Consider the following 17,791-nt stretch of genomic DNA (forward strand, 5'->3'; position numbering starts at 1 on the left):
GGCAAGGGAGAGAGAAGATATTCACGCATTCACTCCCTCACTCGCTGGCTTGGATGCGATCACCCTCTGGGGTTACGTGCAAAGGGTGTATGTGTGTGAACATGGACATAAGGTGTGTTTGACTCAAGGTTCTGCTTGAGCTCTGAGAGTTGATGAGGTCATCAAAGGTCATTTAGCCAATGGGAGGGATGTGATGATGTCATTTTATCAGTTTCGTTGTAAATGTTCTGGAAATCATCACAAACCAATTGTGGTTGACTGGTTTCCAGGACAGGGCTGAAGCCTAGTCCCAAACGTTATAGGTGTCTTTATCGAAAAAACTACTTGCACAGACATACTGTATCTTAAAATAGTTTGGTGCGATTGTTTTGTCTCAAGATGCCAAAGTGATGTTGTTTTTTTGTAAAATATGTTTTTGAAACGATTTAAATATCCTAAAAATGGCCTAGTCCTGGCTTCATCTAATCCTTGTCTGGGAAAATGCCCCACTGTGTTACAAGTTATTGTATGTAACAAAATATTCAGGAACCTGACATGTGCATAAGTTTTGTAATATACAAAAAACACTCTATAGCATAATAATATAAACAATTTCAAGTTAAATTACATCCTTGTCCATGTTGTTTTACACCAACAACTGTTAATTTGTAGTCTAGCTCTGGGCAATTCCGTGAAAATGTCAACCTTACCATGAAAAAATCTAGTTTTTACCAAAGGTTTTTTACTATACTAACAGCACAGATATCAACATTTGGTAGTCCAAATACCCATGTGAGGTCTCTCTTCAAGTTTTTAAAGCATTCGTTTGATTTTTAGTGCATGATTTTTCATAATCAGGTAAGTGCCATAGTCACATCCATAACGGTATATTCCTCACAAATGGACAAAAGTAACGGAGTCACCCCTTCTTCATTTGCTATGTATTATTGCTTCTGGTTTTGGGAATTTTTATTCACAGAAATCATACAAAGTTTGTTGTCTCCCTAAAACCGTGTCCTTTTTTGTCCCATCCACAACGCATGTTCATTTCCCCTTTTTAAAATAGAAAACGCATACATAGTCATAGACTCATACATAGATTTCTGATGTTTAAACTCAATCAACAATGGTTTAGTAAAATATAAACAAATCGTGCAGTATAATGGTAACAAAAACATTCTCTGAGCATTTTTATGTCACTTACACAATGCAAAATGTCACATCCATAATGCTGGAATTGACCTTTTGTAAAAAAAAACAATGCAGGCTCATTTTGGGTATCTGAAAAAACCGCAACGCAATGTAACAGCAATTCATGAATATTTTACTAGGTTTCTAAATTGCATGAATTTGTACATTTGTACATTTAAATACAATCTTTGTTTGTCCAGTTACTGGTTGGTTTTGAATTCTAACGAATTTCCATCGTAGGATTTCATATGAATTAGCCTCCTTGTAAAAGAGTTCCCATGAACACCCATGAGATCAGGCTGCAAACCCCTAACCAAAAGTGTTAAATGTTGGCAAATGATTCCTCCCTCAGCGTTCGCGCTACTGATGTGAAAGATACCTTAACTTATGTGGTTTGTTGAGGAAACGTGTGATAGTTTGACTTTTGTAACAAAGGTTCAAAAAGGAATGTAAAACCCCATACATCATTCAGTAAACAGTGCTAAACAAGACTCATGGTATTTTTTTGGTTACTCGTGTCATTTCTTTTTTGGTAACAACAATGCTATGCGAAAGAAACATCTGTACAGTGTACATCTACATACACTTATAAATTCTGACAAATGAGCCAAACTCCCTCTCGAAAACACCAAAGCCGCGCCAGACAATGTGTTGTTAGCAAAGCCCAATGCACAAAAAGAGTAACACGGGAAAAAAAACATGACTGGGTCATGAGAGAATGTGGGCTGCCCTAACTTTTTAAGAGTCCGTTACACCAAGATGCGATTTCAATCTGCCAAGTAGTCAATTTTTACATATTCCGAAAAAAATGTTGTAAACTGGATTTATACCTCCTGTTATACTGTCGCTGAAGTCCATCAGCTCTTTTCTGAAGTCCATGAAGCATCAGGTCCTGTAGGGTGGTAGGCCTTTACATTGTTCAGACACACGGTCTAGTTCCATGCAGTTTGAATGTGGGTCACTGGGCCAAATAAATGACTGAACTAATGGGTTAATCTCTCTTTCTTATTAAAGCCTATCAGCTTCTATTATGAGCTGACTGGCCGTGATGTGTTTTGGAAAGTTGAGAACCAAGAGCGCTTTGCACAAGACTGAACAGTCACTTTAACCAGTCAGCCTCGACAGAGAAGCACACACACCGCAGTTCTACAGAATACATGCGAACGCGACCGCAAAAAAAATCAAGAATTCTATGTATCCTAACACACATCAATCCCATAATGCATTGCAAAGGACGCATTTTTTTCAGTATAAATTCAATCTAAACCTAAAAATATCTTTTTTTTATGCTTAATAAAGTATAGCGGTTTTAGCTTAGCAACATGCTAATGCAAAACTCAATAGTGAGTCGCATCTGCGATGTACTGTGCTTGTGAGATCTCATATTCACAATTGATGCTCAACGAACACATTTTACGCAACCCAGTGAGAGGAAGGACACGCATTTGAGAAAGTTATGCTTATTGAGGTAGGGGGTGGGGGTTTGGCTCAGGGACAGGGTGGGGGTCACCTCCAGGGGTCTGGCTGCTGACCAAGCTGCTGCCGTGCCCCGGGGCCGGCCAGAGGCCAGATGAGTCCTGCAGCCCCTCGAGGGCACCAGCGGTATCTCCGCATGCCCCACACGAGCAGGACGTCACCACTGTTACTGCAACTCACTAAATATGGATTGTGGGCTGATGGAACTGTGAAGGACGAGAAAATAGTACAGTACAAGAAAATAGATCCAACGAGGACTAATGGACCGGAACCAAGAACAAAATCTGATTTAAAACACTTGAGAACTAAAAGTAAAGCAACAATTACATATTGAATTGAACTTCATTACTTTTAAGTGAAGAAAATATTTTTGTTGTTTATTCGTAACATTAGTGGGTTATAAAACTTTTGGCTAAAAGTACAGTTGAGCAAGTACATAAACAGGACTGTAATGTTGAAAACTGGGTCCTTACATTTCCTCAATTCACAACAATAAGATTTTAATAATGATTTATGATTTTTTTGCTGTCGGTTACGATGTCACACATAGTGTCATTGTCCATCTTCCGTAAAGCTGAACTGGAGTTTGATGTTTCAAACAGAAACGACAATATAGAGACAAAAGTTATGGATTGCATAGTAATAATAATATTCATTTGAACGTTGAACTTGTGTTGCCCATATGACTCAATGGCAGCACAAAGTCACTTAAAAAAATGCGTTGATCATAATTCATCATCGTGTTTAGAACACTGTCCAGAACTAAATTCTGGCACAACACACTTCTCTCCTGAAAACTACAGTCCAATAAGTTAAAATGTGTCTTTCACAGCTCATGTGAAACGGCACACCCTCGCTGCGCGAACAAAACACTCTAGACACGTCTTTATTAAATCATAATTAGACCTCATTAGCCTTATTACTGATCGCTACAGCTCACCATCACAAAACTAATGAATGTTTACAGATAAAACACTGCTGATATGATAACAGAGGACATACGAGACACGCTAAAACTGATAAATGCTTTTTCTTTAACCATAATAAATAACATTGTAACATGATAGTAATACATAACAGTAATATATTATTAAATACTAAAAAAGTTGTATATATTAAAATATATATATTGAAAAACATTTTCAAGTCATATTTTGCTTATAATATAATATAAGATTATTATTATTCATTCATAAACCAGCCAGCAAAACAATGAAAGTTTTAAAATATAGCACTTCCACTTTTTAATACTATTTGTAATAGTACAACGTAAACTTACATAAACATTGCATTATAAATCCATTCATAACAATACAAACCATTGACATTTCCATATATAAATGAATCAATATATTTGCTAATAAATAAACAAATTTGTTTATTTGATCATTTTGTTCAGACTCTCTTTGAGAGTGAATGTGGGTGTTGCTCAGCTCGCTTCCTGTAAGCCAGGACAGTAATTGATTTAACTAGGAGACTGTGAAGGATTTACCAATCTGTGGCTTTGAGATTGATGGAGTTATGGCCAAGCTTTGGATACTTATTTATTGACCACAGAGAGGGACAGAGGGTCACAATGAAAGAGGGAAGACCTTTTGGCCCCTTTTCTGATGTGATAGTTGGGTAATGGAGCGCGGGGGTGGGGTTGGGTGAGGCGGGTCTCAGACCAGAGTGTACAGAAAGCTTTCGATAAAGGCCCAGACAGAGTTTCCGTATGGCCGCTGTGATGGAGTAAACAAGCTTGTGAAGATGCACCACAAAATCATACTTTTAAAGATTGGTGTCATTCACTAGCTGTGAGTGTGCGCGTAGAAGTTGTGGTAATATTATTGTATCATTTTATTTCATTTAATGGTTTTTTTTTTATTGTTTTATTTATCCATTTATTAATTTATATCATGTTTTTATTTTATCATTATTTTAATCACAATTAAATAATTTATTATATCATTAATATATTTTATTGTATTTTATCATATTTCATGTGCCCTTGTTTTATTAGATCTTTTTTTTTCTATTTTTATTTAATACAATTTTTTGAATAAGCAGTCTGGAATACGGCTCACGTTGACCAAGCGATCAAAACAAGTGCGATGACATCACACACTAATTCTGAGCTTGTATACGGTTTTACTCACAGTTTCCTGGCTTTGAAGGCCTCTGCAAATTCTCGAACACTCCTCAGAGAGGTCAAATCCAGGGTCATGGCTTCGACGCGAGCTTTGTTCTAGTGAGAAAAGAAAAGAACAGTAAAGAGAGAGAAACCAGTCAAGATGTTGGTACAAAATACATCCATCATTTTCACACGGCTAACAAACTGAAAGCCAAGGCCCAACACATCCCACCCCGAAAGTCTCGGCTATATCTCACGGACACTGTGAAAAACAGCCCCATCTCGCTTTCCCTAAATCAGGGCTGCATTTCCAATAGGGAATGTTGCACATTGGCTGGCTGGGGAGCATCTCAATATCCTCTTTATGGCATTTTTATGACCCTCCGCGCTGCCTGTATCCGATCTTTCCTCTGTGCATCCTGTGCTTACACTAAGTAAACGGTGAGGCAGTGGCTTCCTTCATTCATAATGTCCATAATGGCATATAGAACAGGCCGGAGGAGATAAATAATGTATGAGCAAAGCCAAATCCACAGTAATGGCCTCTCTCAGTGCTGGCTTTTAGGTGCACCTTTGATCATACCAGAACAAGATCGATATTAAGGAAGACACATAAATCACTCAACAAAGGAAGGATCACGGCTTCGCTGGTCAGAGGTCAGCTGAAGTTTCACTGAGGTAAGGTCTGTGGGAATTCTGTGGTTTTAGAGTATACATGCAGCAACGGCAGAGTTGCACAATTTATTTTTTTACACATTTTTCTGTTTATGCTTTGATCAATGAAATGTGGACCTCTTTGGTAAAAATCAACTCATAGAACAGTTACAATTGGACAATCTGCTTTGCTTAGCACAATGACACTGGGATTGTTTGAATCACCCTGAAAAAGCAAGTTTTATGAACGTTGAAGAATCGGTTTTCTCTCAACAACTAGAGTACCGCAGGGATGACATATTTTTGTATGCAAAACTCGGAAGCGAGTTAGCATTTTAGCATTTCCGGTTCCATCCTCCCGAAGTCTATTGGTTTTTTGAATGGGTTTCTGGTTAACTGCCTGAAATAAGGTCTGTGGTTAACAAAGCCGCTATGACATAAAACACACCAGTTATAACCCACCCGTGATTTTTTAAAAGCTTTATTGTGTCTTAAAACGGCGGTTGCTAACAAGTTGCTAAAAGCGACTACATCCTTTGGGGGAATGCATGGATTAAAGTGAACACAATTCTTCTGACTGAATTTAAGTCATATTCCTTTAAGCGACACTTTATTTAAATAGTAGAGACCAATAGCGCTTTAAGGGGAGATGTTTGAACCGCTTTAATATTGCCAGTTTGCATATTTAAAAATTTATTTATAATCTATGAAAAATTCTACTTACCTTGACAAATAATCAACCATCTACATAACTTTTCAGTGCATGTTTTTATTTATCTTATAAGACCAAACAATGTTTTCTGAAACTCTTAAAGTGAAAGTGAAAGTGACAGCTAACCATTAAAGCCCAAAAAGTGCTTTTTTGTGCAAAAGTCTCTAGAGTGCGTTTCACTTTTTCTGCCTTTTGGCTGTGAAACTATATTCCTGAAGCTTGGCTACACCTGACACCAGTTTAAGTTTTTGACTAGTTACAGTGACTAGTTTCAGTGTTTGACTAGTTACAGTGACTAGTTTCAGTGTTTGACTAGTTACAGTGTCTGACAAGCTTTTCCAAGGCGACCATTAAGAAGGTATCACTTTAACATTTCCATAGCGATGCGGCACTGCTTATCATGTGACACACCGCAGAGCCACAGCAGCGTATGACTGATGTATTGCTTTTACATAATTTGTATTTTTACTCAAAATTTTCGCAAACTGTTAACTATGTCATGAAATATCTGATATTCCGATTGTGCATGTGAATGTCTTTTGTTGTTTAGACACTTGTATAATGATCGTGCTAGTTGAGCTCTAAGCGGGCGCCGCCATGTTTGTTTCACGTGAATTCATCCATTTCTCTCAAAATACACAAATGTAAGTGCCTGGTGAACTGGTAGAAGAATTGAGTGATCTTAACAATTGCTAACATTGCAGATACTGTGTATCTGATTTGAATAAAACACATTCGTCAAATTATATTTGAGGAGATGGATGCATTTTGTGCTTGTAGGCATGTGTATATGTCTGAACATAAAATAAACATTATGTGGTTTAAAAGCACTGCATCGTTGTGATATGTGACAGGATTGAGTCTGTCTCTGGTTCAGTGCAAGCCAAAGCGCTGAATGTTATAATCACACCGGTGTATATGCGTCAAAGGGTTAAAATTATGAAAAGTGAATTTAAACATTAAGGACAGGCAGGAGCACTGCAATTAACGGAAATCCTTCGTAGTGACGGAGAACTTTAATCCATGGGGATGTTAGACGGCATTGCGCATATAACTCTCACAAATAATGCAACATAGCAGAAAATCTAAAAATAACGTGGATGGGGACTCATTCACGAAGTAATTATTTACCAGGGAACGCGTTTTTAATAAAGTTTGAAAGAGTTATGTGACGCTTGGTGGTGGTGACGTTGATATCGAGCGACCATAGTGTAGTCTGTTAATCGATGACATGACCAGCAAATTGGGCACTATTTTCTCTAATACATTAGAAGCTGTCGCACCTATGAAGTCAAAAAAGATTAATGAGAAAAACGTAGCACCATGGTACAATAGCACCACTCCCGCCCTTAAAAGAGAAACAGGTAAACTGGAGCGCAGATGGAAACAAACCCAATTAGAGGTCTTTAAAATTGCGTGGAAAGAGAGTGCAAACTGTTATAAAAAGGCACTAAAAGCAGGAAAGGCGAGCACATCCGTAACCTCATAGAAACTAACAAAAACAATCCAAGGTTTTTATTTAGTACAGTTGCTAAACTAACAAATAAACAGACTTCACCTGACCTGGGTATTCCGCCGCACCTTGGTAGCAATGATTTCATAATTTGTTTTACAGAGAAAATCGAAAACATACGAGACAAAATAGTAAAAACTCAACCTCCAACTCTGTCCTATAAATTAGTACCAACCATCACCCCAAAAGAAAGGCTACAGTGTTTTTCACCTATAAAACAGGAAGATTTAATTAAACTTATTGCAACATCTAAACCTACAACTTGCTTATTAGACCCCATACCAACTAAATTATTAAAAGAGTTATTACCCGTTGCAATTGAGCCCATTTATAACATTATCAACTCGTCAATTAATCTAGGCCATGTCCCAGGACCCTTTAAACTGGCCGTCATTAAGCCTCTTATCAAGAAACCAAACTTAGACCCCAATGAACTAGGAAACTATAGACCGATTTCAAATCTCCCTTTCCTGTCTAAAATACTAGAAAAAGTAGTGTCCACTCAGTTGTGCTCTTTCTTACAAAATAATGACATACACGAAAAATTCCAGTCAGGCTTTAGACCGCATCATAGTACTGAAACTGCGCTCGTTAAAATTACAAACGACCTGCTTATAGCATCAGATAAAGGTAACATCTCACTCCTAGTCCTGCTCGACCTTAGTGCTGCGTTCGATACTGTAGACCATAAAATACTTCTAGATCGCTTACACAATTATACCGGTATTCAGGGACAGGCACTACAATGGTTCAGATCTTACTTATCAGACAGACATCAATTTGTCCATTTAAATGGGGAATCATCAAATCTAACGCAAGTAAATTATGGATTACCTCAGGGATCGGTTTTAGGACCCTTGCTATTCTCCATATACATGCTGCCCCTTGGAAACATTATTAGAAAACATGGAATTAGCTTCCACTGTTATGCAGATGATACTCAGCTATATATCTCATCAAGACCAGATGATTCCTTCCAACTATCCAAATTGGCAGAGTGCATCGACGATATAAAGCATTGGATGACTTGTAATTTCCTTCTTTTAAATTCTAATAAAACAGAAATATTACTTATCGGACCAAAGACACGTGAGCAGAATATTTCGGATTATGACCTGCAAATTGAAGGCTGCACTGTTACTCCAACAAATACAGTTAAAGACCTTGGCGTTATATTAGACAGCAACCTGTCATTTAAAAATCACATCTCAAATGTCACAAAAACAGCCTTCTTCCACCTTAGAAATGTTGCCAAATTGCGAAATATTTTATGTGTGGCTGACGCAGAGAAGCTTATTCATGCATTTGTGACCTCAAGACTTGACTACTGTATGCACTCTTAGTGTTGTCCTGCATCCAGAGGTGTAAAGAGTACCTGAAAACCATACTTAAGTAAAAGTACAGATACCTTGCAGTGAAAATTACTCCATTACAAGTTACAAGTCACCAATTCCAAAACGACTTCAGTAAAAGTCTTAGAGTATCTGATTTTAACAGTACTTGAGTATTTTACTCATACTGAATGTAGGCTCAAAGAAGCACTAGTCCTCAACACTTAAGAGACACGTCAGTGAAAAACTAGAAACAGTTGATTTGTGAGGAGAGCAATCGCATTTATTTTCTTAAATCATAATAAGACTGAACACCTCAAATTGCAACAAATCATGGTCGACACCATAACCTACGTCATTACAAACACCCTAAGTCTCATTTAAGCTCAATGCTCATAAGTAAACCAAACTCCTTCAAAAAGGTCTCTTCAATATAACAGATAAATAAATAATGTTAAGTAGAATTAAAAAGTCAAAGCCTTTTTGCACTGGACATGCTGGTTTGGGCCTCATCGCCAGCTGCAGTCATGTCCTCATTTCACATACACTGTTAGCCCTTACCTGCCATTTCTACAGTAATATATTGGCAACACTGTTGCCAGCTAGTTACTGTAGGTGTTTTACAGTAAACTACTGCAATGGCTGTTTGAAGATACATTATTAAAGAATCTATTAACGCACTTAAGTCACACAGTCTTAGATGAACAGTGTAAATAACAGATGAACACAATAAATCTGTCAAGATTTCACCAGAGGAGAATTAAACACAAACATCAATAACATCTTCACATATTACAGACACCACTTTCACTTTATTTCTGTCATCTGTGTAAGATCTTATTGAGATTTAACTCTAGTTCATAGTGGTTCAATTATGTTTTAAGTCACCATTATGGCGATCAGTGTTTGCTTTGGTTGGACTCTTTGACTTTCTTGTAGCTTTAAAATGTACACTTATACAATAACACTGAAAGGGACTTTACAGGAACCGCAACTTTATGTTTGCTTAGTAACTGAAGATACATCTGAAAGAATTCAATCATTAAATAATAATAATATAGCATTTAAGATTTATTAAGATATGTTTGGTAAAGTGATTACATGTTATAATGGAAAGATCTCTGTCAGAAAATCTTTCTTTGCAATTGAGACACAGTTAGACACTTGACATACAAACCTCATCAATGGTGACAAACAATCATGAATGAGTTTTGTACTATGTACCCAGCATGCATTGCAGCATGAAGCTGTTCAGTTGATTGTCACCATTGTTGAGATTCATATGTGAATTGTTCATTTCTCTGTGTCCGACTCATTCTATAGGTTAATATTTTGTCTATATAGTGTGAGAGCACTTTTGAAAATTGAAATACTATACATTCTTTTTACTGGTTTACATCACTTCATGGCAATAGTCCCACCACATGGTCAAATTTTGAGCAAACATGTTTAGAGCACATTTAGGAAGAGTTAGTTTTAAAAATAAGAGCTTTTGTAGATGTGTGACCTACAGCAACTAGCTGGCAACAGTGTTGCCAATATATTACTGTAGAAATAGAGGGTAAGGGCTAACCGTGTATAACCCGCCAGCGATTGACATCTACCTGATACTGCACTACCTGATACTGCACTCATATTCATATAAAGAAGCCAAGTTGACAAGTTTTTGTAATTTATGGCAAAATCCACAAGATTGTAGTACCTTCATTGCCCTGTAAATAGCAATATTAATTATAAGATAGGTGCCATGCAAAATGTAATGTGTAATTGCATTAGTCATTACAAATGTAGTGGAGTAAAGAGTACATATACTTGTTCAAAAATGTAGTTAAGTAGAGAGTAAAAGTTGCTAATATCTTTAATACTCAGTACAACTACAAAGTAGCCAAAAAGATACTTAAGTAAAGTAACTAAGTACATTTACTCCAATACTTTACACCACTGCCTGCATCATCAATAAACAAACTACAGTTCTAACTACAGTACTCAAACTACAGTAGCCAGAGTTCTAACCAGGTCCAGAAAATACGATCACATAACCCCAATGTTATCAACCCTTCACTGGTTACCCATTAAGTATCGTATTGACTTTAAAGTTCTTTTAATTACTTATAAAGCCTTAAACGGTTTAGCCCCTACCTACATAACAGAGCTTCTACCACACTACAACCCATCACGCTCTCTAAGATCTCAAAACTCCAGACTTTTGATAACACCTAGAATAACTAAATCCACCAAAGGGGGTAGAGCTTTCTCATACGTAGCACCTAAACTCTGGAATAGCCTTCCCGATACTATTCGAGGGTCAGACACACTCTCCCAATTCAAATCTAGATTAAAGACACATCTTTTCAGCCAAGCATTCACTAATACATAGCTAATGAACAGCAGCTACTCTAATTATTCTCTTCTGCCCTCGCCTCGGGATGCCCATCCCGAGGTAGGGAGAGATTCCGCCAGGCCCAGATGAACGTCATATGCCCACCCCCAACTAGAGATTACGCCAGCTACATCGGAAAATCCCGTGCCATCCTCCTGCGAGAGCCTGCGGAATGACTGACCATCCCAGCTCCATCCAAGGCAATTCCATCACCACCCAAGAAAAAGGCGACCATCTGACCGGCCCAGCTCAGACAATTCCATCCCCAACCGAGAGCAAAGACGGACTACCTGTCAAATAAATGCTAAATTTACAATACTTGGTATTTAATGCTAAACTTACATCACATGACAGCAGTTTGAAGATATGGCTGCACTCAGTGACTTTGATTGGAGGTTGCTGGGTGGGTGTTGTAGGGAGTGGGGGGGCTTGTTGGTTGTGGTTCGGGGCGTTTCATTTGTTGGGACTGTGTGGGTCTGGTCTGGTTGGTCTTGTTTTGTGGTCGATGTCGGACAACAGAGGAATAAAGTTAATTATGCCATTACTATTTTTCCCTGGTTGTTCCTCTGTTGTCTGTTGTTGATCGCGTTGATAACATAATAAAAAAACATGATTTCTGAAAAATGTTTAAAACAGATTTCTTATTTGTTAACCAAACTCTTTATATAATAATAATCATAACAAGCTTAAGGTTGTAAATAAAACAGATTTTTAACAGATTTTACAATAACTATGTTTTACCCCAAAAACTTTATTATAGAGTAACTGTAAGTATAATACACAGTAAAAGCAATGTCTCTCACGTTCATGCTGTTGTACTAAATATTAATAAATTAATATCTTTCAGAATTACATAAAATATTACTTATTACTAGCAGAGCAGCACAGCAATGCGCTGATAAAGAAAATCTCGGCTCCGTTTCATTTACTTTCTGGCCACAAACAGCTGTGTGCTAAGTTAGCAGGTTCCGCTAGTCCTGTACGCAACCTCTGATGAGGGAATTTTTGATGAATGACTGTATAAACTCTGCTAATATTACAGTGGGGTTAGGAGACATGGGGCAATTTAATTATGCCATGTACAGCGCACCACCAGGTTAACAGGAAAAGCACCCCATCAGCATTTCTCCTAACAAACGCACGTCCACCAACCACTTACAATTACTAATCAGCCTCTGCGCAATTAGTGCTGTAGACCATTCAGGACGGCTCGCGCACTATACCGACAGAGCAATCATGTCTAGTCTTGTCATACGCCCTCGATTGCAAACTGCAAGATATACAATAACTGTTCAACATCACTTTTTTATCAGATTATTACTGTCCAATGGGGCTTGACTAATACCTGGAGACGTGTGGTTCAGCATTATCAACAACAAAAAATTAGGACACTTGGTTATTAAAGACCATCAGTATAATATTAAGTGGAAGTTGTGTTGACCCATCAAAATTATCAGTTGATGACTCAAACATAAAACTTGTAGGCACAAACTTAAGTGGCATTATTCCGACGCATACTTGCAGGCCAAGTTATATTTTATATAAAACATCTTATATTTATTAGTGTCACTTGACCGAAATGTTTTCATGATCTTAAATGTTTTAAATGTGAGAGCATACAGTATGTCTGGATGTTTGAAATTAGCCATGTAAGAAAAATGCATGTTATTTTCTTTCATTACAAAATAAAAATATGTAATTACTATAGTATAAAAGTGTCATGTCATTTGACTGCATTGTTTCATGATCTTAAATGTTTTGATGTGAGAGCATGTCTGGATGTTTGAATTCAGTTTTGTAGAGAAAAAAAATGCATGTTACTTTCTTTATTCACAAAATAAAAATGTAAAAGGTTATGAAATAATTGACGTGGATAAAATAATAAAGAAAAAACAGTCAAGGAGCCCGGAATAGATGTACACTCTTTCAATACTTTTTAAAATGCATCTGGTGAGAACTTAAGATGCTGCTTGACAAAAATAATAGCACATTTTCTCAACTTTTAGACAAATACTGACTACATTGAAGATTTCTTTAGTCACAACACAACTTCCACAGTTACATTTGGTTTATTCCACAGTTTTTATGTGTTTAATATCATTCTAAAATGTGGGAAAATATTAATAACTAAAAGAGTAACTGACTGTAAACTTTTACATGCTAGTGTATATTTTACATGCTACATTTAGATACCTACACATTTCTTATTCTGTTATTCTTAAAGTCCCAGTGAAATAAAAATTACAATTCCCCTTCAACTGTCAGTCTGCTGCCAGTTGCATTTCAAACTGCAACGGCTGTAACATCCAATCTAATCGCAGTGAAAAAACAAGCCACGCCTAATATTGTTTTCTCATTTGAAATTCGTTTCACTCGGAAATCGTCAGAGTACGGAAGTAAAAACGATCACAACTGGTTCACGGAGACTTTAAAATAAGGCTTAGGAAGTAGTTATTATAATAAGCCTAAGGCAATTTTTGGCATTTGTACATGCAGACATTATTACGGTCATTCTAAGTATGCCGGACATTGTCACAATATCACCTTATTTATGGTAATGCACTCAATAAAACATACAACTCATTTAATTTTGCCTTGCACAGATGTGCTATGCGATAATCTCTTAAATGATGATATATGAAGAAATATTGCAAGTGTTTTAAAACATGTCAGTTTTCTTGGGGGTACTGTTGTAATTTGTAATCAATTTATATCACTTTCCATCCTGTCTTACACTATTCTGAATTTCTGGAAAGTGAAGTCTGGCCCGACACCATCCATCAGGAAGTGATACTTTTAGTATGTAGTTATATTTGGTTTTATTAGTAGTAACAAAAGCAGGAGGAAACCTAAAACAAGACTATGTGTTATATCTTAGTTGCTTTATCTCACTCTAAAACATTCACTCCTGTTTGATCAAGTTATACAGTATATACCAATATGTCAATATTCAAAGCTCAAAGGATGTTTGTTTCTTTATGAACCATTAAGTTACTATAACATCTTCATGGTTCTGTAACTCTTTATTTCAATCCGGTGAATTTTCCTGTAGCCGAGCTCAACCAGACTATATTTTAAAATATCTAACACACCCTTGACTAAAATTCTTTGGACAGATTAGTCATGAAATGATTAGTCGTTTATAAAGGTAGGTCTCCAGTGTTGGATTTCCAGGTTTTACAATCATCTGCCCCAGCGTGAAAAGGCAAACAGGACCGCACACAAACTCTTCGCTCTTACAGACAGGCTGTTTGTCAGGAGCACAGAGCTACAGCATCTTACAGGTCTTATTTATCTAAATCAGGTTTAGCCTGTGTGCCTGCAGACCTCGACTGCAGCTGGGTGATTGTGCGATAAAAGCGAAACATAGACAGTCCGTCTTTACTCTGAAACACAGCCAAAAGCCACACACACACACGAGAGAAACCGCTGTCGGAGCAAATGGATAATTGTTTTATAAAGATCTGAATGTCTGTCTGCAGATTACAGTCAATATTCAAAGTCATCCATCTATTAAAACCTCCACACAAATGTGTGTCAATGTTTACTAGTATATAGGACTATGAGGAACTAAATGTAGATAGTTGACAAAAAAAGTATGTTAAAATCATGCTGACATGAACTTTGAATACAGTGAATTGTGAGTGTACAGAACAGATGAGTAAAGATCAGCGTCCATTTAGAGCGATGAGATGTAGAGTGAATGGGATGCAGTTGTGTGAGTTATTGCGTGTCAGCCTCAGATAGCCGTGTTTGGCAGGTGTATGGCGTGTGAACACTGAAAGACAGGAAAGAACAGCTGCTGGTAAACACACAAGAGGACAGATGTGAAGACTGATGACTAAATGATTTGGACAGACATCAAACCCAAACAGGTAGTTTTGATGTGTGGTGGTGTTGGTTAACAGACTGTCCAAGTCTGACACAAGGTAGTCTCGCGGCGCCAAACTTTTGACTGTTTGGAAAAAAGTGTCAGTTCTGACTTCTTTAAGCCAAAGAGAACTGGCGAAATCTTTAAAGAGTACATAACTAGGGATTTTTAAGGTCCTACTTTGGTCTATGGAGTGTCCAACAACAAGTTTATGTACATAGGTGTAAAAACACTATTATTTCGTAATAATAGCTAGTTACTTTTACCTTACTTCTTGACTGACTCTCAAATGATTCGTTCCGTGATTCATCTGTCTAATCCCCTCTTTTCTGCTAGCCTAGTCTGATGTGATTGGTCTACCGCGAATGAGCTACAGTGTTTGGGGGAGAAGAGTGAAGTCTTCGCGGGCAGTCCCAGCTAAACGTAGGCTGGGACTATGTGTAGTTAACGTAAATCTGCGGCGGTTCGCGAATCGGACTAGGGACGACTTGTTTGCGTGATTCAGAGTCGACTCCCTATTTTCCAAGCCAATAAAACTTTGTTATTCATTCACCTTCGGATTTACAACTTGGCAGACTGCTTACTTTCAAACACGCCAACATTACACACTGCATGAAATGTCATTTTCATGATCTCATGTTATGTACTCTTTAAAGATGAGGTAACACGCAGTTTCTGCCAATCTCATATTAATCTCGAGTACCTATACAGTAGTATTGCATACTTCGTATCTTCGAAGTGCATTTAGTTTGATCAAATTTATAAAAGACACATACAGCTGTATGATTATTTCCGGAAAAATACGAGCGCCTGGAGGCATCCAGGGGGGAACTACAGCACGAGCACAAAATACATCACCGCATTGATTCACTATAAGTTTGGGTTGTTTACATTATGCACGTACGCGCCGATTGCCAACAAAACACAGACATGTGACTAAGTTTGACTTGCCGCGTGCGGTTCAACTCCGGCATCTTTTAGTGCTGGGACTGCTCCATCTATCTGTTTCTAACGATCTCCAAATCCAGCGTTATATCCACCGTTTATATAACATTCATCACCGAAATGCAGTGAACAAACAAACACAGCTAAACTTCAGTCAGCCGAGTGAAGCGGCATTGATGGGCATGCTCTTTCTCACGCTGGCTGGTTGGCGTGTGCTCTTTCGCTCGCTGGATGACGCGTGGGTGTGCTTTTCCGGGAGAATTGTCGAATAAGGGACTCAGAACCCTGGTTACGAAACGGGAATCCATGTTCGAAAAAAACTTTCCAAAACCTGTACGAACCCTAGCGGAGTGAATCGAGCACAGAAATACTACGTCTTACGTTCAACTCGTTTTTGACAAGTTGACCATGTTAGCTCGAGAAGCCAGCACGTTTAACAGTGTAAAGAAGTCAGAATGCTTGAATAGCATCTTACCTCTGCTTTAAACGTCAACACTCAAATTCATCTCAATGGCACTTGCTTGGCTAGCAAGTAAACAGAAATGATATGCTTTGAATTCTGTTGCCTTTGCGCATGTGACCTGTAATCTTTAAGCCAATTACGTATGAACAGCTAAAATGTACAAAAGGTTTTTCATTTTTTCCCTAAAGTGGTGTTCTGTAAATGGTTATTCTCAAGCCATCTATTATGAAAGCCATTTAAAAAAAACAAGTTGTAAATAAAACACAGAAATTATTGGAAAATACTGTAGGTGATACATAAGTAAAAACAATTCAACTTCGTGATCAAAATTTCTGTTTAACCAAAACTAATGCATACCAATTATCTCATGGAAATACCCATGAAACAATTTGAAGCTACATATCGCTGCTGTCCTTCTGAAACCTCACATCTCCATATTTCGTGATTTTTATTTTTATAAATCATTATTATTATTAGTCACACTTTATGTTTGTCACTGGGTTTTGCAAATATCTAACCAATAAAAAGTATTAAAAAGTGCTTGTTAACTTTGACAGCACAGTATTTAATCATTTATAAAGTACAGTGTTTTTTCCTGAAAAACAGCGAATACGGACATAAGGTTTTGGAAGAATGCCGACAATATCTAACAAATCCAGCTTTTGTTTATAACCCATTGGTCAAAAATATTTATTCCCCAATACAATCACTCTGGTATATTCCTCAAAAATGAGCCAATCCAAGCACAGCTTGCAAGTTTGGAAAGCTCTTGCCGTGTGTATGTGTGAATATCCATTAAACGTTTTCACAAACGAACACACAAAAATCAGCAACTGTTATCCATTAGCTGATATTATAAACACACACTCAGTCACATATCATCTACAGGACACATGCAAATATACTTACAGTACACTAATTGCTCATACAATCCCACAGGAGCAACTTGAGGTTAAGTGCCCCGCTCGGGGGAAGAGCAACAGTTTTATTTCTAATTGTCCGGTTAGTAATTGTCCAGGTGGTCAGCCCACCTGATATCGAGTCTGCAACATTTGCACAACCAGCTCAAAGTTTAACCGTCACGCTGTATAACTGTGTCCCTGTCAAATCTGTAAAGAGCTCAGGCAATCAATGGCAATGTACTCCAGAGCTGTCACAGAAAA

General features: G+C 37.5%; 1 protein-coding gene across 1 annotated transcript in view; it reads right to left on the reverse strand.

Annotated features, from left to right (window-relative positions):
• Positions 1–17,791, reverse strand: part of wwox (WW domain containing oxidoreductase) — a 229,757-nt gene that overhangs the window by 164,239 nt on the left and 47,727 nt on the right. Inside the window, exon 6 of the mRNA XM_057330055.1 lies at positions 4,785–4,873. Coding sequence (XP_057186038.1) covers positions 4,785–4,873 — 89 coding nt within the window. The remainder of the gene's footprint in view (positions 1–4,784; positions 4,874–17,791) is intronic.

Source organism: Triplophysa rosa, linkage group LG3 (genome assembly GCF_024868665.1).
Source record: "Triplophysa rosa linkage group LG3, Trosa_1v2, whole genome shotgun sequence".
NCBI lineage: Eukaryota > Metazoa > Chordata > Actinopteri > Cypriniformes > Nemacheilidae > Triplophysa > Triplophysa rosa.